The sequence below is a fragment of the Capra hircus genome, chromosome 11 (genome assembly GCF_001704415.2).
Source record: "Capra hircus breed San Clemente chromosome 11, ASM170441v1, whole genome shotgun sequence".
Taxonomy (NCBI): Eukaryota; Metazoa; Chordata; class Mammalia; order Artiodactyla; family Bovidae; genus Capra; species Capra hircus.
Window position 1 is genome coordinate 72,484,266 of NC_030818.1, and position 22,411 is coordinate 72,506,676.

At 47.2% G+C, this 22,411-nt stretch overlaps 1 protein-coding gene across 1 annotated transcript in view; it reads right to left on the reverse strand.

Moving 5' to 3' along the window:
- Positions 1 to 8,396, reverse strand: part of DPYSL5 (dihydropyrimidinase like 5) — an 89,557-nt gene extending 81,161 nt beyond the window's left edge. The window contains exon 1 of the mRNA XM_018055527.1: positions 8,188 to 8,396. Coding sequence (XP_017911016.1) covers positions 8,188 to 8,396 — 209 coding nt within the window. The remainder of the gene's footprint in view (positions 1 to 8,187) is intronic.

The window sequence follows — 22,411 nt, forward strand, 5'->3', positions numbered from 1 at the left end:
GGACATATGCTATAATTCTTATTCCCAAATAAGAAATCTGAACTTTCTCCTTACACACCTAGAGCCTGTGCTCTGAAACAAGAGAAGCCGCCACAACGGGAAGCCTGAACACAGCAAATAGAGAGTAGCCCCTCTAGCTTGCCACAACTAGAGAATGAAGACTCAGCACAGCCAAATAAATAAGATACGTAAATAAGTAAAGTTAAAAGAACACAGAAAAATACCCAAAAATAGTTATAATAAAAAAAATCTGAACTTTCTGATTCCAAGTTGGTACTTTTTAAGGAATTTTTTAAGTCACCAATATCACACAATTCAAAATTGCAATTTGACCCAATATAAGAATAGTTAACAGAATAAAAATCGCTTGTTAATCTTGTTCAAATCTGACTGGTCATCTCCCAAATAATCTTTGGACCCACACTGCAACTATAACCTGATTCTCAGCTTTTCCTTAAGAAACAGAAGTAAGGAAGTAGCTGTAGCAAGCCCAAGCACAACCATTAGTTTTAAAATGTTCATTTCAGCTACCTTGGAGTCAGACACAGCCAGAGTTCTATTTTTCACTGAAGAGTAAGAGTTTAAAACCAATCTCTGATAAGCCACAAAATTATGCCAACATTTAGAGCTTCTAAAAACAGTTTAATCACAGCATTGCATGCCTTGTCACAGTAACATCAAACAAAAACTAGCCGAATATCCATTAACAACATAAGGGATAGTAAATTGTGGTACATTTACACAATGGAATGCTATGTAGCAATGAAAATGAGCATATGAAATGCAGCATATGTAATACTGAGCAAAAGAAGCCACTTTCTGAAAGAGTACCCAGTATATGATTCCATCCGTAGAAAGTTCAAAAACAGGCAAAGCTGATCTATGCTGATAGCGGTTAGAGACCCTGGAGGAAGAGTAGTGACTAGGAGGTGACTGAAGGGGGGCTTTGGGGTATGTGCTAGTAACCTGTTTCTAGATCAGGTGAGGTTACATGGCCATGTTCAGTTTGTGAAAATTCAGTAAGCTATACACTTATGATTTGTACATTTTTCTGTGTATCTGTTCGGTTCAGTTCAGTTGCTCGGTTGTGTCCGACTCTTTGCGACCCCATGGACTGCAGTACTCCAGGTATATATATCTGTTACGCTTTGCTAAAAAGTTTAAAAAATGAAAATACTTTAAAAATACAGGCTCAGCCCCCCAAACTACCGTTTTACGTATGTGTGTGGCCTATATATTCGGCAACATGCCAAACTTAAAACATTCTGAGTACGTTCCTTAAAGTTGAGTTTCACATCTGTTGAAAAAGAGCAGTAAAGGAACAAAAAAGCAGTAAAGAAAAAAATCGGGGACTACATGTGAATTTTATAACAGAATGAATGTATCGATCCACAAAGACATAAATCTGGTTTGAGTGCTAAAAATGAGAAAGGAGACGACTTCTCCATCAATAGCGGGTCACGCTCTGGGGGATGACAAAGGGAAGGAGCGGACCAGACAAAGGCAGGGAGAATAAAGGCCTGAGAAACTGGAGGGAGCCCCTGGTGAATCTGAAATCAACAAAGGGAATGCCTGTCAGGGGACACTGAATGGACACAAAGGTAGTGTGACTGAGTCCTGGGCACTGCTACTGTGTATAAGACACTTTCACAAGGAGTGGAGACGGTGACAGACCCCAAAATCTTTGCTGAGCCAATGAAAATGGACAGATGTTGGGACGTGAAGAGTGACATAATACCTAATTCAGAATGCAGATATTCTCCTGTTGTTTTGTTTTGTTTTGTTTTGTTGGCCAGTCCTGAATGCACGATCTTAGTTCCCCAACTGAGGACTGAACCTGTGCCTCCTGCTGGTGCCTTCTGCTGGGGAAGTGAGTCTTATCCACTGAGCTGACAGAGAAGTACCTCCTCTCTTGCCTTGATTCAAGAGAATCTAGAATCTAGTCATTCGTAAAATCTCAAACTCACTTGAGTCAAATGAAGTATTATCTAATAAATGCTTGCTGTGAGCAACAATTTGTGCTAGAAGCTACACGGATGAAAAAGAGAGATCCAAATTGTATTTTCAACAAGGTAAGGAGCAGCATTTTGTAGTGGGATAAATAGGCCATTGCTAATTCTTTCAGTTCAGTTCAGTCGCTTAGTCATGTCCGACTCTTTGTGACCCCATGAATCGCAGCACGCCAGGCCTCCCTGTCCATCACCAACTCCCAGAGTTCACTCAGACTCATGTCCATTGAGTCAGTGATGCCATCCAGCCATCTCATCCTCGGTCGTCCCCTTCTCCTCCTGCCCCCAATCCCTCCCAGCATCAGAGTCTTTTCCAATGAGTCAACTCTTCACATGAGGTGGCCAAAGTACTGGAGTTATTGCAACTAAGGCTCTTAGTTTGGGGTAGTGTTTAAAAGAGCATGGACCCTGTGATAGTTTCTCTGAGTGTATGTCACCTTGGCTAGGCTACACTAGTCAGTCATTCAGTCAAACACACATCTCTATGTGTTGCTGGGAGGGTATTTTATAGGTGTGGTTATGCCAGCTGACTAAGATTTTCCCCATTAATGTAGGTGACCCTCATACAATGTAGTCAAATGTAGTTGAAGGACCTTAAGAGAAAAATCAAGGTTTCCCAGAAGAGGAAGAAATTCTGCTTTAAGACGAACCATTATGGGGTCCTTGCAACATCAGCTCCCACCTGAAAGCTTCCAGCCCACTGGCCTACCCTACATAAATCAAACTTGCCAGCCCCCACAGTCTCATAAGCCAATCCTTATTAGTTGTTTCTCTGGAGAACCCTGACTCATATAGACTCTGAGCAGTGTCCTTGGGTGCAAAGCTTTTCTCTGTCACTTCTCATTTGCTTCATCTGTAAAATGGGGATAATAACAGTACTGTACTCAACTCACAGGAACTAGAACAACCCCTAGCACAGAGCAAATACTTTGAAAGTTTTTGTTAAACAGGTAATTCTGTGCTGCTAAGTTTATTTCTTAGCTAGAAAACTTGAGATATTTTTATTCCCAACAATTTGCCATCAACCAAACATGATCACTCTTTCCCACACCAAGAACAGAACAGTCTCAGAACAACAGCCGTCTCAACCAGTTATGGATGCCTGATGTTCTTTAGATGATGTAGGAGCAAGAGCAGTTGCCAAGCCAACTGTATACACAGGGAAGTTTTGTCAAAGCTGGGTCAGAGCAGTTCTGGAACATTCCTAACTCTGCAAGTCCTCAGCTGCTCAAAACAGCTGCGCTTAAGGAGGCTGACAGTCAACACAGAGCTATTCCTACTATTTACAGAGTGGGACCTTCAGAACAGAGTCCTAATCTTTCTTTCTATTCCCACTATTGATAACCCTATAGCAGTTTACCCTGACCTCTGGGGATGAAGGATTAAACAGGGAATCGAAATGTTTTTAGGGGCACACATTCTGGAGTGAGAGGATGATGATGGTGCTGATGGTGATAACTGACATTTATTGAGCACTTACTAGGGGCCAGACTCTGTTCTCAGGCTATACATATAATACGTATAGTCATATAAACGAATAGTCATATAAACCTCATTGAACAAATGAAGAAACTGAGTCCTCAAGAGAAAAATTAGTCGTTTAAGGATGGACAGACAGCAAGTGTCGGGGCTGGGACTCAACTTCCAGCTTTCTGGCTCAGAGCCAGGCTCTCCTTCCTGTGTACATTGCTTCTGAGTCTGGATTGTAAGGAGGGAGCCCATGTGGGAGGAGGCAAAAGAACAGCATAGAACTGGGCTGTGATTGATGGGAGAGGGTGAGAGGGTCAGGAGATGTTATGGTTAAGTCCATTTATTTTAGATGGAAGAAATTTCCAAGGTTGAAATAGAACAAACCATATAAACTATTGTTTCATGCAACTCTTTTAAGTATATAATGTGTCTGCTTTTATACATAAACATCAATGTTCATTAAAGAGTCATACCACAGTATTTGCACCTTTCATTTTCATATAAAAATTTAAGACAAAGTGATCTTGAAATTATTTCCTATTTGTTCACCAGCAGTGCAAGAGAATCAGTTACCTTCTTACTTGTTTACTCTCATTTGATTCCATTTTATACCAACTTCTCCTTACAGGTTTTCACATTGACAAAGGTTTCCTGTATTATTGCTCTTCTCTAGAAGAAGTGAAGTGAAGCCACTCAGTCGTGTCCGAGTCTTTGCGACCCCATGGACTGTAACCTACCAGGCTCCTCCGTCCATGGAATTTTCCAGGCAAGAATACTGGAGTGGGTTGCCATTTCCTTCTCCAGGGGATCTTCCCCATTCAGGGATTGAACCCGGGTCTCCCGCCTTGCAGGCAAACGCTTTAACCTCTGAGCCACCAGGGAAGCCTGATGAAGCCTAAACAAGTCCTCAAACCTGATTTTGGCCAATTGTACACACTTGCCTTGCTGGGTAACTGCTTCCAGTGGTGGAAACATGCAATGTATTTAGAACACTATCACCCTGACTTAAATCTGAAGAGGCTATGTTGACAACAGCCAAGTGTTCATGTCCCACAAACATCTTTTGTATACCTAGCTGAGGTTCCCAAAGTCAGGGAGATGGGAGTTACGAATGGCACTCTGTGGACTTCTCTGTTGCCAGTGGTTAAGACTCCATGCTTCCGCTAGAGGAGGTGCTCGTTTGACCCCTGGTCAGGATACTAAGATCTCACATGCTGCCCATGTGGGCACTCTAGAATTCTAGGGACATAAAGTCCTTTTGTATGGCCACCTGCCTCTCCTATCTGTCTCCCAGGCATTTTCACAGGGCAGGTAGGAGGATACTGCAGAAATGGGCTAGTAATACTAATATTCCTTATCTATGAGTTGACTCCCCATGAGGAAAAAATTGGATTGGATGTTCACATAGTGCTCTAAAATAATAGGATTACACCCTTAAGTCCATAAAATTCTTTCAAGAAGAATAAACCAACAAAATACGTCTCACTGGAAGTTTTTTTCATAAGAAAAAAACCTTTAGTACCAGATTTTGGGTGTTCTAATATAGAGATTCTTGCTTTTCACTTACTCTGGGCTCCTCTGTCCGTGGAATTCTCTTGGCAAGAATACTGGAGTGGGTAGCCATTCTCTTCTCCAGGGGATGTTCCCGACCCAGGAATTGAACCCTGGTCTCCCACATTGCTGGAGAAGGCAATGGCACCCCACTCCAGTACTCTTGCCTGGAAAATCCCATGGACAGAGGAGCCTGGTAGGCTGCAGTCCATGGGGTCCCGAAGAGTCGGACACAACTGAGCGACTTCACTTTCACTTTTCACTTTCATGCACTGGAGAAGGAAATGGCAACCCACTCCAGTGTTCTTGCCTGGAAAATCCCAGGGACGGTGGAGCCTGGTCAGCTGCCGCCTATGGGGTTGCACAGAGTTGGACACGACTGAAGCAATTTAGCTCCCACATTGCAGACAGATTCTTTACTGTTTGAGCCACCAGGGATCCAATATAGAGATTCCTGGTTTTCACTTACCCTGGAGATAGACAGGCCTATTATTTTAGTTAAACACATCCAATGAACAACATTCCAGCTAGTCCTTTGTAAATACCGAGAGGCACCTCTACAAAGCATCCTCCTTTAATAAAAGTATCAGGACATAGCCTACTGTTGCTACTGCTGTGTATAGCCCAGGTAGGAAGAATTCACACTGTCAGCTACCATATGTGCTGGGGAATAGCTGACAGTCACATCACAGTCCATCAATCCGAGTAAAATCTTGAGGTTTCAAAGCCAGGTTATGAGAGCCCAAAGGCTCATCAGTCAACCTCAGGCCAAATATGTCACAGCGATTTTTCCTATGATGGTCTGCTTGTCACTGAGCCAAGCTTCTTCCTTCACTCTTGGAATAAAAATGCTTCTGTCTTGCTTTTTGTTTGTTTTGTTTTAAAATGAATGACCATTTAAAAGTATAAGTCTATGCTAAAGAGTCTACCTTTAATATCAACTAAACAATCATCAAAGAAAATCTGTAAAACTGAATGTTGGCTTCTGGCTGTCATCTCACATGTTAAGACGCTGCTAGCCTGGTGTGAAAGACACCAAGCAAGCAAGACTGAATGCAAGCAAAGCTCTGTTGAGCTCCTTTTTGTGTTTCCATTTCTGTCCATCTGCTTTCCCATGGGCAAGGAGACGCCTCCTATCACAGAGTCGTCCCTCTCTTAGGTCAGCAGACACTACAAGTGAAATCTGCAAAGGATGGATACACTGGCTTGGGTGTGGTCACCGGCAAAGGGAAGCACTGGTCCCCTAGCTGCCGGCTTTAAGACCAGGAGCTGCACCCACAGCGGGTAATCTCTACGACTGCGTCTCTTCCATTTTGTCAGAAACCGCACCAGCCCTGATTGCTCCCTCTAAGAACGCACAGCACACGCGTCCGCCTCGTCAGACAAAGCGGGCTACTCAGGGAGCCCGCTCCGTACCGAGGCGACCTCCACAGGTCTTTCCCCACCCCGACCGTCTCGGTGGTTGGTCAGCAGCAAGGGGCAGGGGGCGGTGCCGCAGCCAGAAGGTACCAAAGCCAGGGGCGGCGTCTGTCTGCGGGTCCCACAGTCTGGGGGGCGGGATGCGCGACTCACATCAGAGAATTACCAGTGGGGTTTGTTGCCCTAACACAAACCCCAAGAGAAGAGCACGTGCCCTTTGATTTCTCCGGGAGGGTTTTCTGCACCAGAAAACTGCACACTCGAGTTCCAGGGGTGCCCTAGCTCCTGGTGCGGAGGACACCAGTGCCGGCTATTGTTCTCCGGGCCTCCCGGGAGGGAAGCGGCCCCCATTTCGCCTCCCTGGCATCACCTGCCGCTGGACCAAGCCTTTCAGCTCTGCGAAGAAAAGGGTGTGCCTGTGGCGCTGCGGATTATCACAAAACCCTAAACGAGTCCCTAAGGGCTGGTGTCAAGCCGGGAGACAAAGCTCCTCGCAGGGACAGCCGGCTCGGTCCCCGATCCGCCATCCCGAGTCCGTCGCCCGGTCCAAGAGCCACGCCCAGCCAGCCACAGGACCGCCGGGCCCCTCGCCGGGGCTGAGGGTCTTCGGGCCGAGACCCGCCTCCCCCCACCCCCCAGCTGCCTGCCCCTCCCTTCCCTGGAGACCTCCCTCCCCAGGGAGACCCCTCCCTCTCATCGCGTGGGTCTCCTCCTCCCCAGCGTCTACTCTTCTCTAACCCAGGCAGTCTCCACCCTCCCGCATCCCTCCTCCCCTCCACATCCTTCATCAGCCCCAGCCTCGCCTCGCGCCACCTGCTCCGAGCTCCGACCCTCCCTGCTCAGACCCTTCTCTTTCCTCAAACCTGTTTCCAGTTCCCCGTGCTCCCACCCATCCCTATGTTCGCATCTTTGCTCAAACGGAGGCCTCGCCTCCGCCTCTCCATCTCAGCTCCTCTCCAACTCTGACTCCTGCCTCCTCCCCCGGTCTGGGGCGTCGCCCGCCAAGATCGATGCCCCCGGGAGCGCTCCCGCGCTGGGCTCGGGCGAAGGGACTCCGCTTGGCGCCCGCTCTGGGCTGGGCAGCGAAAGGCGGTCTTTGTGGTTCAGACAGGTGCCTCCAGAGGCGGCCGGCGAATAGTCTACCCGTTAGCCGGACGTGGACGGGCCGCTGGGTCCGGTCCAGACTGGGCAAACTCCAAGCCGGAGGCGAGAGGGACAGAGGGTGTGTGTGTATGCCGGGAGCGTGGGGCGGGCGGGGGGCGGGGGGGAGGCGGGAGGTGATCCGCGCGGGCAGAGGACGGCGCCGATTTAAGGTATTGGGCAGGACGGGCCCACGGCCAGAGAAGCCCCCGCCCAGCCCTCCAGCCATTCACTGCACCTCGACGAGGCTGGGCGTCTACTGTGTCCTAGGAGCGAAACCCTTCCACCAAGCCAGCCTCCTCACCCCAGTTCTTTGCAATCCCACGAGCATCTATTAAACGCCTACTATGAATAAGGTACCGCTCGGCGCTCCGGGAGCTCCGTGGGCTTACAAAGAGGAACCGATTCGGGTCCCAGTTTAGCCCGAAAAGGCTGCCCCGAATTCCAAACCACACCTCCCGCCGCGTTCCCAGCAGCCGGTTCCCTAGGCGCACTCCGACCCCAGCTCTATTGTGCCCCTCCCAGAGAAACAGATTGTGTGAGATGGACGTCCCAGCCCGGGGAGAATAAGCCCACCGCCCGCCCTGCCATCACCCACTCCTCCGGGATGCCGCGGCTGCGGGGTTCTGTCGGTGGGTGGGTTCTCCTCCTGTCTCGCCGCGGCGCCGGCGCTGCGGGTGCTCTGGGCGGCGCGGCTGCACGCGCGCTCGCTCGATAGCCGCCTTGGCGCGCGGGGGCTCCGAAGTCCGAAGCGGCGAGCGGGGGAGGGGACTTGGGTGGGGGCTGGAGGAGGCCTCCGCCAATCATGGGAGCGACAGCTCCTCCCCAGCGCTCCCCACCTCGCGCTAGCAGGTTAGGGGGAGGCGGGGACCGGCGGCGCCCTGCATCCTCGGCGGCGCGCGCGGCCACCGCCTGGGGACTACAACTCCCGACAGGCCCTGCCGAGGGGCCAGGGTCCGAGAGGGGAGGAAGGGCGCGGCCCGAGAACCAGCCGACCCCCGGGTGCCATTCTCCGCGTTCCTTCGGATTTCCATGGTGACTCAAGACACTTCACAAAGCCCAGGCGCTTGGACGCGCTGATGCACGGGTCCCCTGGGACGGCTACCGCGTCCCCTCCCCCCACAAGACCCCACCCGAGAGTCTGGAACAATGTCCTCGTCGCCTCTCCCCGGCTGCTGGCTGCTGCCGGGCCTGTCCTTCTCTGCAGGCCGGGCTAAGGTCGCCTGATTACCGCCAAGATCCAATCCTACCCTGGGTGCCCAGCGGAATTGTAGGATGGAGAGGGCGGGATGTAGTTATAGGAAAATGTTCCCATGTACAACGTGATCGGCCACGCGGGGCCACCTCAGTTCGCATCTGTTCCTTCCGGGGCCTCGAACCCGGAGTTCATGCTCTCGGCTATCGCTTCTCCATCCAGGGCTCTCTGGTCCAAGCTGCCCGTCCAGTTTCTTGAAACCTGCTATCAGGGCATGGTGAAGCCTTTGGAAATGTTTTGTAACTCAATTTACCTTCGCTTCACCCTTTTTCTTCAACTTTTGCATACACACATAATCTAACAAAATCAACAAGTCTAAAACGGGGAGGATCACCAGGCCTTTACCTCCTTCCAAATAGCCTCTCAACCCTTTACCGGTTATCTGTTCTTTCCTGTAGTTGTAATAATAGCCTAGATACAGTTCAGTAATTTGCCTGAACTTCATGCGTTGCTGTTGATACAGTGTTAAAATGCAGCACTGAGTCCTCATTCCAACCCGAGGGAACCCCAAGGGGCTGCTGCAGAAGCACCTCCCCAGCAGGGCCCCTGGGAAGTGGTGAAGATGGGGGAGTTCCCTGACTGTAGCTGCACAACCATGGCCCCAAGAGATGTTTCTCCTGGCAAGATATTTTCAAACAAAACTGCTTCATTACACCAGAAGGCCTTCCCACCGACCACCACACCTCGACCCTGTCTCAGCAAAATCTGAGGGTGCCTGGCCTCCAGAGGGCCCACGGAAGTGGGGTCTCATTGGGTCACTTGCTCTGTGCTCCTTTGCTGTAGGCTCAGAGCCTGCAGCCCACCAGGCTGGCAGTTGGACCTCACTTCTGGATTACCACCACAGAGCCTCCACTTTTCCTGGGAGGAAAGTTTACTTTTCCACTCCCTCTCACATCCTGAGCTTATGCAGGGAGACCAGCTTCCATCCCCCCGCCCCCAACCCGCCCCGGCCCCCATTGAGCATTGTTAGTTGTTAGTTGTCCAGTCTCCAAGTCATGTCCAACCATTTGAGACTCCATGGACTGCAGCACACCAGGCTTCCTGGGCTATCACTATCTCCTGGAGTTTCCAAAATCTCATGTTCATTGAATAGGTGATACCATCCAACCATCTCATCTTCTGTCACCTCCCTTCTCCTCTTGCCCTTAATCTTTCCCAGCATCAGGGTATTTTCCAATGAGTCGGCTCTTCGCATCAGGTGGACAAAATATTGGAGCTTCAACTGACGACCTCAAAGCATTTCTAACCCAGAAGAGGATGGAATGTGCTTGTGAAAACACGGGGCAAATGGCTCCTCCTTCCGCCACTGCTCCAGCTTGGGGAAGTACCAAGGGATTTCCCTAGGCTGGCCAACTTCTGCTGCTGTCCCAGGGATTTGGGCAAAATGAGTTGAACTTGAGGGAGGTGAAGTGGATCCGGCGCAGGGCAGCGGGGTGCACTTGCACGGTCCAGGCTGCACTTTTTGCCTAAGGAGGAGGGAGCCCTCTAGTGGCAGTAAACTTTCTCTGCAGCATTTAATGTACCTCACGTTTGGACTTCTGCTTCTTTGCTGTCTTGGGTGGGCCTGCCTCCCCAGGTCAGAAAACAGCTGCCTAAAGGTTATTTGTTGGCCTCAGGCATTGCTGAAAGTCACATTCAAACATGAGGTTGTAAATGGTCCCCATAGTTGATTTTAGTTCTATGTATTTTTAACTTAGGCTCTATCTCTTGGAAAGTAGAAGGAAAACAGGGCTTGGGGTTCACACGTTTCTAGGTTGGAATCTTTGCTCTACTTTCCGGATACTTGACTTTGAGAAAGTTACTTGGTCCATTTGAGCCTTAGCTCCCCAGAGTGTGGGGACCATGTGTGTGTGCTAAATCGCTTCAGTCACGTCTGACTCTGTGCGACCCATAGACTGCAGCCCGCCAGGTTCCTCTGTCCATGGGATTCTCCAGGCAAGAAAACTGGAGTGGGTTGCCATGCCCTTTTCCAGGGGATCTTCCCGACGCAGGGGTAGAACCTGCATCTTCTAACATCTCTGCTTTGTCAGGGAGTTTCTTAACTGATCGGTGCCACCTGGGAAGCCAAGTGTGGGGACCATAATACATTCTTTTAACCTTGCTGTGATAATTACATGAAGAAATGCATATAAAAGGCATAGTACACTACCTAACATATAGCATACACTCAACAAATGTAGCTATTATTGTTCATTTATTCAACAATAAGTGGTTATTGAACACTGTGCTACCATTATAACAAGCACAAAAGGAAATATGTTGTGACTTTTATTGTAAAGCTCCCATGACCAGCTTAGGTGAAGTGGAATGGCAATTCGGGCAAGAGAAAAATCAGTTCTGAACAGATCATCAGCTGGATTTGAATTTCACCTGGATATTGACTTGCTGAATTCTTCTAAGCAGAGGTCTGAGATTCCAGGATGAAGGAGTTAAAGTTTGTGGGTAGTGAAGCTGAGGGGAAGACAGCTGAGGATTTCGTCATGGCTTAAAAGTCAAGTTCGTGGATGGAGGTAGGAAGAGAGGGGAATGGCAAGGTAGGCTGGAGTCCGGGCCTTCACAAAACTCAGGACTGCTGGCTTTTATGAGAAAATGTGTTAGGGGTTCCAAATTGTCTTAACCAGCAAGCTTTTATCTTTTTCTAAGAGTTTTTTGTTTATTTTTCTAAGTTTTTTTTTTAATGTCTACCTTTTCTAAAGTCTTTATTGAATTTGTTGCAATGTTGTTTCTGTTTTATGTCCTGGTTTTTTGCCTTGAGGCATGCCTTGAGGCATGTGGGATCTTAGCTCCCCAACCAGGGATCAAACCAATTCACCACCCCCACCCCTCCCCCACCACGTGGCACTAGAAGGCAAAGTCTTAACCACTGAACCACTTGGGAAGTCTCCAATAGCAATCTTCTGAATAATCGGCATGCAAAGGACTAAAAAGGGAGAGAGGAAAGACTAGTAGGTGTTGTTTGGTTTTTAAATATTTATTTATTTGGCTGCACTGGGTCTTAGTTGCCACATTTGGGATCTTTAGTTGCAGCAGGTGAACTCTCAGTTGCAGCATATGGGGTCTATTGAGGACTTCCCTGGTGGCTCAGACAGTAGAACTTCTGTCTACAATGTGGGAGACCTGGGTTCGATCCCTGGGTTGGGAAGATCCGCTGGAGAAGGAAATGGCAATCCACTCCAGTACTATTGCCTGGAAAATCCCATGGACAGAGGAGCCTGATAGGTTACAGTCCATAGGGTCGCAAAGAGTCGGACACGACTAAGCGACTTGTGTGTGTGTGTGTGTCCCTGACCAGGGATTAAACCCAGGCCCCCTGCATTGGGAGCTGAGTCTAAGCCACTGGATCACCAGGGAAGTCTCTAGGTAGGTGTTTTTAGAACACATTTGAGCCTTTCCACCACCCCACATATGGCAGTAGCACTGCTCATTTCTTGCAGACGAGGAGATCCGCATTCTGAGACTCAGAGCAGCAGAACCATGTTATTCCGGGCCCCATCTGCCTGATGCAAAGCTGAGCTCTTCCTGCTCCAGCCTGCCCTCCCCTACAGAAGGTGACAGACGGTAGTGACTATGAATGAGTGACTCTCAAGGGAAGCTGAGACAAGTCACTGGCACTCAGAGGTTCCTCCTACAGTTTCACCTGTTCCTCCTCAAGGTACCCTCTGAGTAGGGTGTTCTCCAACATCCCTGAGGAGCTTCGTGCTAAACTTCTTCCTCTGCTTTCTCTTTCCACCTCTTCCCTTGGCTCATACTCCACGATAGCCCTACTCTGGAGAACTCATTAGCCATTAAAAAAAGAATTGTGAGCCAGCAGTTAAATTTCTATATTCAGGTCAGCGCCACCGGGCAGGGGCCAAAAAGGCATCAGAAAGATGGACAAATGGACATTGCGAGAAAACAGAGGGAGCATGAAAAAGATCAGATAAACAAACAGGAACAGAGGAGAGTGAGACTGGAAGTTTCGGACCCCAGAGCTGTGGCCACCCAGCCTGACACAGAGTCACTGGTGAGGGGACCTGGGAAGGCTGGGGGTGGCGGTGCCTGAGCTGAAAACATCAAAGTAAATTCCTGGGGCTAATCACAACCCTTGAAATGCTGATGAGCTCTTCAAAAATTTAAATCTTTCCTTCTGACCTTGGAAACTTTTTTTTTCTTTTATTTTTTAATAATTAATTAATTTTTAATTGGAGGATGATTGCTTTACAATATTGTGTTGATTTCTGCCATATATCAACATGAATCGCCATGGGTATACATATGTCCCTTCCCTCTTGAACCTCCTTCCCACCTCCCACCCTCCCCCACTTCTCTTCCTTTATTTTTAAATTTCAAAGTTTAGTTTTGAAATAAAAGCGTGTCTTCTCTTGGAAACTGAATGATCCACCCTAAAGAAGGGATCATTGGATGCTTCCAAATGCCCTGACCCCATTGTGGAAATCTACAGTTTTAAATTTGTACTTGTTTCACACTCATGTGAAGATTCTTCAAGCCAGAAGGAACCTAGAAATTTCATAGTCTCACAATACCAACATTATACAGATAAGGATAAGGAGGCTTTGTTTTAAGCCTTTTTCTCCCTTAAATAAAATTCAGTCTAACTATTAGCAAGATTAATAGGACAAGAAACACAACTTAAATATATACAAACACCTTCAGAGAACAAAAGCGTTAGTTACTCTGAGAGTCAGATCTTTAATCATCTTTTTGTTTCCCACCTGTCACCCTCCACAACACAATGCATTATTAACCCTTGACCAGAGCTGAGAAGCTGAGAATATTGGAAAGAATCCCCTCACTCTAGCCATCAAGTTGGAGTTGGATTTTCATTTGTCAAATGAGTCCAAAGAAATATCAATACAACAGTTAAAAAAAAAAACAAACCAACCACCCATTACTGCCTTCATCTGATTTTTTCCTGGTACTCTTTTATGAAACCAGCCCTTCTGTTGAGCTATTTTTTCCTCTATAGTTGCACTAATCAAAACCTTTCTCAATAGGAATTGAAGCAAATAGTTATCTAGCCTTTCCTGTATATTTTATGTAAATATTTTAATTCCTTTAAGAGAAAAATATCCTGACACCCACTTTATGGGAGAGGGAGGAAAGTGAAAGTTGCTCAGTCAACTCTTTGGGACCCCATGGACTATACAGTCCATGGAATTGTCCAGGCCAGAATATTGGAGTGGGTAGCCTTTCCCTTCTCCAGGGGATCTTCCCAACCCAGGGATCAAGCCAGGTCTCCTGCATTGCAGGCGGATTCTTTACCATCTGAGCCACAAGGGAAGCCCACTTGTGGAAGTGGGAAGGGAAGTGGAAGTGGGGAGCCCATTTGTGGAAGGAAAGAGGGAAACAGGATCTCAAAGGCGAGGAACTCACCCAGAGTCCAATAGCTCAAAGGGGCAGAGCTGAGATCAAGATCCAGGTCTGACTACAGGATCCCACACTGCTTTGTTATTGAACGTTATTTTGTTCACACTTGCCGTTTTCTCAAACCTACAGTGGTGATTTGGATTCACATTGTAATATTCAGGGTGGCAGTCTTCCCACCCAGCTTGGAGATTTTGTTGAATTTGACAAGTTTGCTTCTCCACTTTCAGGAGAAGAGCCCCAGTGGGGGCTCTGTAAGGTCCCAGGGAGCCAGGTGTCCCGCTGTTCAATCTTACAGTGTCCTGGAGCATGTAGAAGGACTTGGTCTGTGTGGCCAGTAGGTCAAATGCCTGGGTGACCAAGAATGAGCCTCTTCCCTCAGCTGAAACTCTGCTTTCCAACTGTTCAGTTCAGTTCAGTCTCTCAGTCGTGTCCAACTCTTTGCGACCCTGTGGACTACAGCATGCCAAGCCTTCCTGTCCATCACCAACTCCTGGATTTTACTCAGACTCATGTCCCTTGAGTTGGTGATGCCATCCAACCATCTCATCCTCTGTAGTCCCCTTCTCCTCCCGCTTTCAATTTCATCAACTGTAGGGCAGTGATTATCCACTCTGTTATTGTGAGGGTCAAAAGAGGCAGAATGAAGGCCCAGACTTTGGAAGTGACCCTGCATCTCTAAGTCTCAGTATCCTTCGCTGCACAAGGAGGACAGTTCAGGGCCTAGCCATAGGGTGCTTGTGGGGAGCGAGTGCAATAATGCACAAGGTGTCATGGATTATGCATGGAGTTCAGTGCTCATTCGATGGCTTGTAATTAACAGGTGAAAAATTAACTGTGTAAAGCACTATACAGTTGAAATGGACTGTTATAGCAGATTACCTACTTTTGTAGGGGTTATGAGGAGTAATAGATCTGCTCTATTAATTGCTCACAAATTATTAGCAATTATTCTCACTATTATCCAAGTGCAGACCACCACCTGCCTCCCTCTCCTATCCTTTTCTGGCAAGGACACCGTGTACCAAGACTTCTGGCCTTAACATTCATTGCCCTACTCCCTGCAGAGAGCCAGGGGACCACAGCCAGGAACTCCCCAAAGAGGAGGATTAGAACAGTGGCCATCAGCCCACCAGTGCATGCTTTACATCTTGGGTACCAGAACCAGAAGGTGGACAAACACATGATTTTCCCTTTGACTCACTCCAGGTTTTTTCTCTTAGGGAGCAATTTAGGTATTCTTTGAGACATGTCAGCAGAGCTTTGTTTGTTCTGGGAATGGGGCTCTTTCGAATCCAGGCCAAGTGCCCAGGGACCAGACAATACCTTAGGGCACTAATCAAGTGAGAACATTTATGAAATTACTGAACTTTCTGTTGAATTGAATATAAAGCACTATATCAACACCAGTTATTATTGTCATTATGATTTGACCTGAGGTCCAAAGAATCCTCTGGTTTTGCTCTCTTTTGGCCGTGTGTGTGGGGGAGTTGGTCAGCAGCCCTCATATCGCCTGAATTGATAGAAATTATGACAGGTATAATTTGTAAAATCTGTCATTCCACTAGACTCCAAGAATAGATGAATTAAGGAATTAAGAAGATTATCAAAGAAAATTCTTCCAGATAAATCACCACTTTTTCTGAAAATGGAAATTTAAATTTCAAACTGACTTAAGATGGAGAAGGAAGTTCATTTACTTGTTTGAGGATCCTTCATATTGAATATGTAAGGGAGAAAATCAAATCAGAATTTGCCATGCTATGAAAAGGAAAAAACCCTAAAGACTAGGCCTAATCTTATATGTGGAATGCTTTATCCACCCAACAAGTTTTGTGTGCTTATTCAAATCTAGGTCCCTGAAGAGGAGTAGGGTCCCTGCCCAGCAGCCAGCACGGACAGGTGGTATTAACACTGTAAGTTCCATCAGGTGCTTGATCTCATGAAGAAATACATTCACAATGGGCTCTGCAGATGCAACCTGGAAGAGCAACATGCTCTGTACAAGCCTCCCAGCCTGGTTCCTGGACCAGCATGGTCAGAGGTTTAGCCCTCTGAGCAATGTGAGCACCAAAGGCTACCTTCAAAGCTCTTCAAAGGTAAATTGTGTACTTTTTTCCCCTTGGTTCTGTTGTGTTAGTGTCTCCAGCCCATCTCTATCTATCTAAATGTGTCTAAAATAAGAGTTTCTCATTATATATATATATATATATTTTTTTTTTTTCTTAATCATTCTGTAAATTTTTTCCCCAGAAAGTATAGATTTGATGCAGGTAAGATTCTTTTCTATTAAATTGTGGCTCACAATAAACTGTGGAAAATTCTGAAAGAGATGGGAATACCAGACCACCTGACCTGCCTCTTGAGAAACCTGTATGCAGGTCAGGAAGCAACAGTTAGAACTGGACATGGAACAACAGGCTGGTTCCAAATAGAAAAAGGAGTACGTCAAGGCTGTATATTGTCACCCTGCTTATTTAACTTATATGCAGAGTACGTCATGAGAAATGCTGGGCTGGATGAAGCACAAGCTGGAATCAAGATTGCGGGAGAAATATCAATAACCTCAGATATGCAGATGACACCACCCTTATGGCAGAAAGGGAAGAGGAGCTAAAAAGCCTCTTGATGAAAGTGAAAGAGGAGAGTGAAAAAGTTGGCTTAAAGCTCAACATTCAGAAAACGAAGATCATGGCATCCGGTCCCATCACTTCATGGCAAATAGATGGGGAAACAGTGGACACAGTGGCTGACTTTATTTTGGGGGGCTCCAAAATCACTGCAGTTGGTGATTGCAGCCATGAAATTAAAAGACACTTACTCCTTGGAAGAAAAGTTATGACCAACATAGACAGCATATTAAAAAGCAGAGACATTACTTTGCCAACAAAGGTCCATCTAGTCAAGGCTATGGTTTTTCCAGTGGTCATGTATGGATGTGAAAGTTGGACCATAAAGAAGGCTGAGCATTGAAGAATTGATGCTTTTGAACTGTGGTGTTGGAGAAGACTCTTGAGAGTCCCTTGGACTGCAAGGAGATCCAACCAGTCCACCCTGAAGGAGATCAGTCCTGGGTATTCATTGGAAGGACTGATGTTGAAGCTGAAACTTCAATCCTTTGGCCACCTGATGCAAAGAGCTGACTCATTGGAAAAGACACTGATGCCGGGAAAGATTGAGGGCAGAAGGAGAAGGGGATGACAGAGGATGAGATGGTTGGATGGTATCACCGACTCAATGGACATGGGTTTGGGTGGACTCCGGGAGTTGGTGATGGACAGGGAGGCCTGGCATGCTGCGGTTCATGGAGTCACAAAGAGTCGGACACAACTGAGCGACTGAACCAAACTGAATAAAAATTTATTGAAGTCCTACTATGTTCCAGATTTTATGGCAGAACCATGTGAAATATGAAAATTGAGTTGTGGTTCTTGCCCTAGGAGAACTTAAGACCTTGTGGAAGACACAGACAGCTTAACAGAAGACAGACGAAGGTACAGGGTATAATATAAAGAAATTTCTATTAGAAAAGATTACACAAAGAAGTCTGGTAGCACTTTATCAAATTGTCAATATCAGTTGTCTTTGGATGATAAAGTCTTCAGAATTTTAATTTTCTATTTTTCCAATTCTTCCAAGTTAAAAAAATCAACGCGTATTACCTTTTAAAAATTAGTAAACTTTGTTTTTAGAGCAGTTTTAGAGGTACAGAAAAATCAAGCAGATAGTACAGTTTCCATATATCTTCCAAGACATGTAACACATAAACACACACCACATAATTTTCCTTATTATTAACATTTTACATTAGTGTAGTGTATTTGTTACAATTATTTGTCATGTCTTGTTACATTAAAAAACAAACTTGACCCCTTTATCAGTATGTAATGAACCTCTTTATCTCTGATAATTTTCCTGTTCAGAAGTCTCTTTGTCTAAGATTAACATGGTCACTTCAATTTTACTTTGATTAGTGTTACCATGGTGTATTTTTTCTGTCTTTTTACTTTTAATCTGTCTATGTCTTTATACTTAAAGTGACTTTCTTGTAGACAGCACGTGGTCAGGTCTTTTTTTTTTTGACTCACTTTGACAATTTTTGTCTTTTAATTGGTATCCTTAGAACATTCACACTAAAAGTGACTCTTGATATAGTTGGATTAATATCTACCATATTTGTTGAAAGCCAGACATGATGCATTGACAAGAGAAACTGAGGTAGGGCTTCCCTGGTGGCTCAGTGGTAAAGAAACTGTCTGCCAACGCAGGAGATACGAGTTCAACCCCTGGCTCGGGAAGATCCCATCTGCCGTGGGACAACTAAACCCGTACCCCATGACTACGGAGCCAGTGCTCTAGAGCCTGGGATCCACAGCTACCGAGCCCACGCGCCGAGAATACTGCAGTCCATGTGCCCAGAACCCGTGTTCCACAAGAGAAACCCCTACAGTGAGAATCCTGTGCGCTGCTATGAGTAGCCCCCACTTGCCACAACTGGAGAAAGCTCACATGCAGCAGTGAAGACCCTGCACAGTCATAAATAAATAAATCTTTTAAAAAGAGAAAGAGAGAACCTGAGGTGGTTAAGCTTTCAGTACAAGGCTTTGTGTTAATCTGTGTAGAAGCTGGGCTGTGTTGAATAATCATTACGGGTGCCAAAGATTGTTTCCTCTAATTTCTTTGTTTATTGTCTTCCCCTGTTATCTTTGGATTTCCCTAGGAACCCTTTCTTAAATAGATTCTGTGACTTGCAGCTTTTTCAGTTGTGATCTGCTATTATTGTCCTGGGGCCTGTTGATGTGGTGGAAATGTGCTGATAAGTGTTCTGTCATCCTATGATTAAACCTCATTCACTTTTTTTTTTATTTTTTAGCAGGACTGAGTTCCTGGGTTATGACTTGCAGAAACAATTCTCAAGCTTTTTTTCCCTCTTTCCTTACGTGAGACAGGAAGTCTACAGGGGACCAGAGCTGGATAATTGCCCTTCTCTCAAGTAAGATAAGGCTCTGGTGGAGTTTCCCCTGGAAGGCCCTTATTGTGAATAACCCTCTAGGCTTCTTTCAACATAGTTACTTTTCCCATCCCATGCCAGGAACACAAGGGGAATTTTCTCCTTTCACCATGAGAACTTTAGTGGGGTTCCTGAAAGTAAAACCTATAGAAGCATGGAGGCTGCTCTGAATGTCTACTCTGCTATAGGCTGAATGTTTGCCTTACCAAGTCAGTAGACTGGGCTAACATTATCCATCTCTCAAGGTCATTTAAGGATGGATGACACAGCACCTGCAGCAGTAGGTCCCTCGGTATTTGGTGGCTATTACGACTCAGGAGACTGAGAATGGTGCCTGTGAGCAGCTGCAATGCAAAGAGTGAAGTGAACGTTTGCCTGTGGGCTCAAGAGCATGGGGTGAAAAGACAGAAGCAACCACTGTCCACAGTCCAGGGGAAACTTGTCAGGGAGAGGAAGGGCCAGCAGGGCTAAAAGGAGGGGCAGCAGGGTTTGGGGAAAGGTTTTTCCAGCTTCAAAGACACGGCCATGTGAAGAGCAAGAAGCTGAATGCAAAAGTGAGACAGAAGTGCAGAGGATTGAAGAAGGTGAGTCCTGGGACAAAGAGAGAGGAGAAGGCTTTGAGAATACAGGAAGAATTTAGGGGAGTCCCTGGAAGGAGAAATTAGCAAACATGACAGTGTATGGAGGTACCAATGTGCAGCAGTGCACGATGGGAAAGTCCTCACCTAGGAAAGGCAGTTTAGGCTCCCTGGGCTCCCACTTACCCATCTGTAAAATGGGGTCAGCCTCCCCTGTTTACTGCTCAGAATGCCACTGAGGAGATGAGCAAGTCTTTTGTTAGAGCATATAGAATTATGAAGTCTCAGAGATGGATGTCAAACAGAACTCATAGATGAAATGTGTTTTCCCCCCACTGGCTTCCTTCTCTGAAAAGTTTAGATCTACAGCCCGTCATCCTGTGGATGCCGCTGTAACAGTGAGACCCAGATGGTAGGTGAGGGCTGTATTTGTTTGCTGACACACAAGGTACTACAGGCAGCGGTAGAGGGGTGGAGGGGGGTGATTAAATGACAACATACACTTATTTCCTCACATTTCTAGAGGCTGGAGGTCCAAGTTCAAGGTGCCAGTGGGGTTGTTTCTTCTGAGGTCTCTCTCCACGTTTTGCGGATGGCCATCTTCTCCCTGTTTCTCCACATGGTCTTCCTTCTATATACATCTGGGGCCAAACTTTCTCTTCTTATAAGAAGTCCAGCCACACTGGATTCAGGCCTACCCCCGCTGACCTCGTTCTACCCTAATTACCTCCCCAAAGTACAGGCACATTATATTTGGGGTTAGAACTCCAGCAAAGGAATTTGGGGGGATACAATTCAGCCCATAGAGGGCCAAGGGGATATTTTAGAGGGGTCTCCAAAGTCAGAATCCTGTACCAGTGAGGGCGGGGGTAGCAGGGAGGAAGGGGGACAGGAAGGGCCCCTGACATCCTGCCATGTCTGTCGTGCCTCACTCTGGTGGTCACTGGAGCTTCAGCTCTTTCTCTCCTCATAGAAAGGTGGGCCTGGAACACTCCCAGGGCCCCAGAGGAGCTGGACTCCGCTTTTGGTAAGAATGGGTTTAGGGAGAGCAAAGATCCTGGGGCCCCCGGGGTTCTAGGACTGATTCAGCTGCTGCTGTCACAATCTAATGCTGCGTTTCTCTTCTGTGTCCCTTCTGTCCCCACCGTGGTCTCCCTGGCTGGTCATCTGTCCCCATCTCTGTGGCAGGATTAAGAACCATCCCCTGCTTCACACCTGCAAAATCCCCTCGACTTGATCAGGGGAGTTTCTCTGCTTGCTGTCTCTGGCCTTCCGTTTCCTTGGCTGTGGATCAGGGAGGCTGGGAGGGACTCCAGGGAGAGAGCCCTGTGGGGCCCCAGGCCCATGCAAGCCCCTCAAAACCTCATGGGGGGGTTACCACAGGACTGCCCGTCCTATCCTAATCTGTCAGACTCCAGGAGGGAACGAGAGGTGCCTGGGTACCGCTAACCCCTTGGGTTAATGGGTACAAACCCGTTATCAGTCCCTGTAGCTGCTCCACTTTCCCCCAGCATTGGATTTTGATGTGCCATGATCTTGGTCCCAGGGACAATCAGTTAGCATGTATGGCCTGCTGATCACCACACCTGTTTACCAGACCAGTCCTCACTGTCATTCATATATTAATGTGCCTGGTAAGTTTTAGTTGAATTTTTTCTATACTCAGTCTACCAGGTTTGTAGTTTACAGAGTATCTTGATCTACTCAACTTTTAAAATTTTGTAAAAAAATTACTGGTTCAGTTGCAGCGCAGAAAGGAGCCAGGGGTAGAGTGATGGTGGGCGGAGCCTGGTGGTGCTCACATGGGAGGGCAAGCAATGAAGGCACCGCCCCTCACTTAGGCCACGCCTCTTCCTCCAGATTATAAGCAGCCTAGCTTTAGATGTAGATTGTGAACAGATGGGTGCCAAGGCTCCTTAGAGAATTTGAAAGTCCAGGGTGGTCCTGGGAAGCTAGCCCCCTCTCCCTCATGATACCTCCATCCCTCAGGAGCCCTAAGAGTGACTGACAGCGGCCTGGGATCAAGAGGCTCCCCTGGGAGAGGAAGAGGTGCTCTGAGAGGGGCCTTGTCTGGAAATTCTCTTTCCTCCTTGATTTACTAGCAAGACCAAATTTAAATAGCCTCCAAGCCAAGGAGCTGGAGTCTGATCTAACTGTCACGATGGTCAGTCCAATGGTGACTTTGAACTGTCACAGGACTGCCCTCTTGCAGGAAAACCTGTCACACTAGGGAGGAGTGAGGTACGACCTATATGGGCCCCAGGAGGGGGATTGGGAAATAGTAGGAGGAAATTACTGACTTTTCTGGAGTCAGAGGTATCAAGGTATGGAATAAGCTGCCTAGGGAATTGATGAGCTCCCCATCAGTAGAGGAGTCCAAAGAGAGAACCGAGGAGGTGAGGGGAAGTGGCTGTTGGAGACGAGATTCAGGTATGGATATATGTGTGTAAGTTCAGTTCAGTTCAGTCACTCAATCGTGTCCGACTCTGAGACCCTATGGACTGTAGCATGCCAGGCCTCCCTGTCCATCACCAACTGCCGGAGTCCACCCAAACCCATGTCCATCGAGTCAGTGATGCCATCCAACCAACTCATCCTCTGTTGTCCCCTTCTC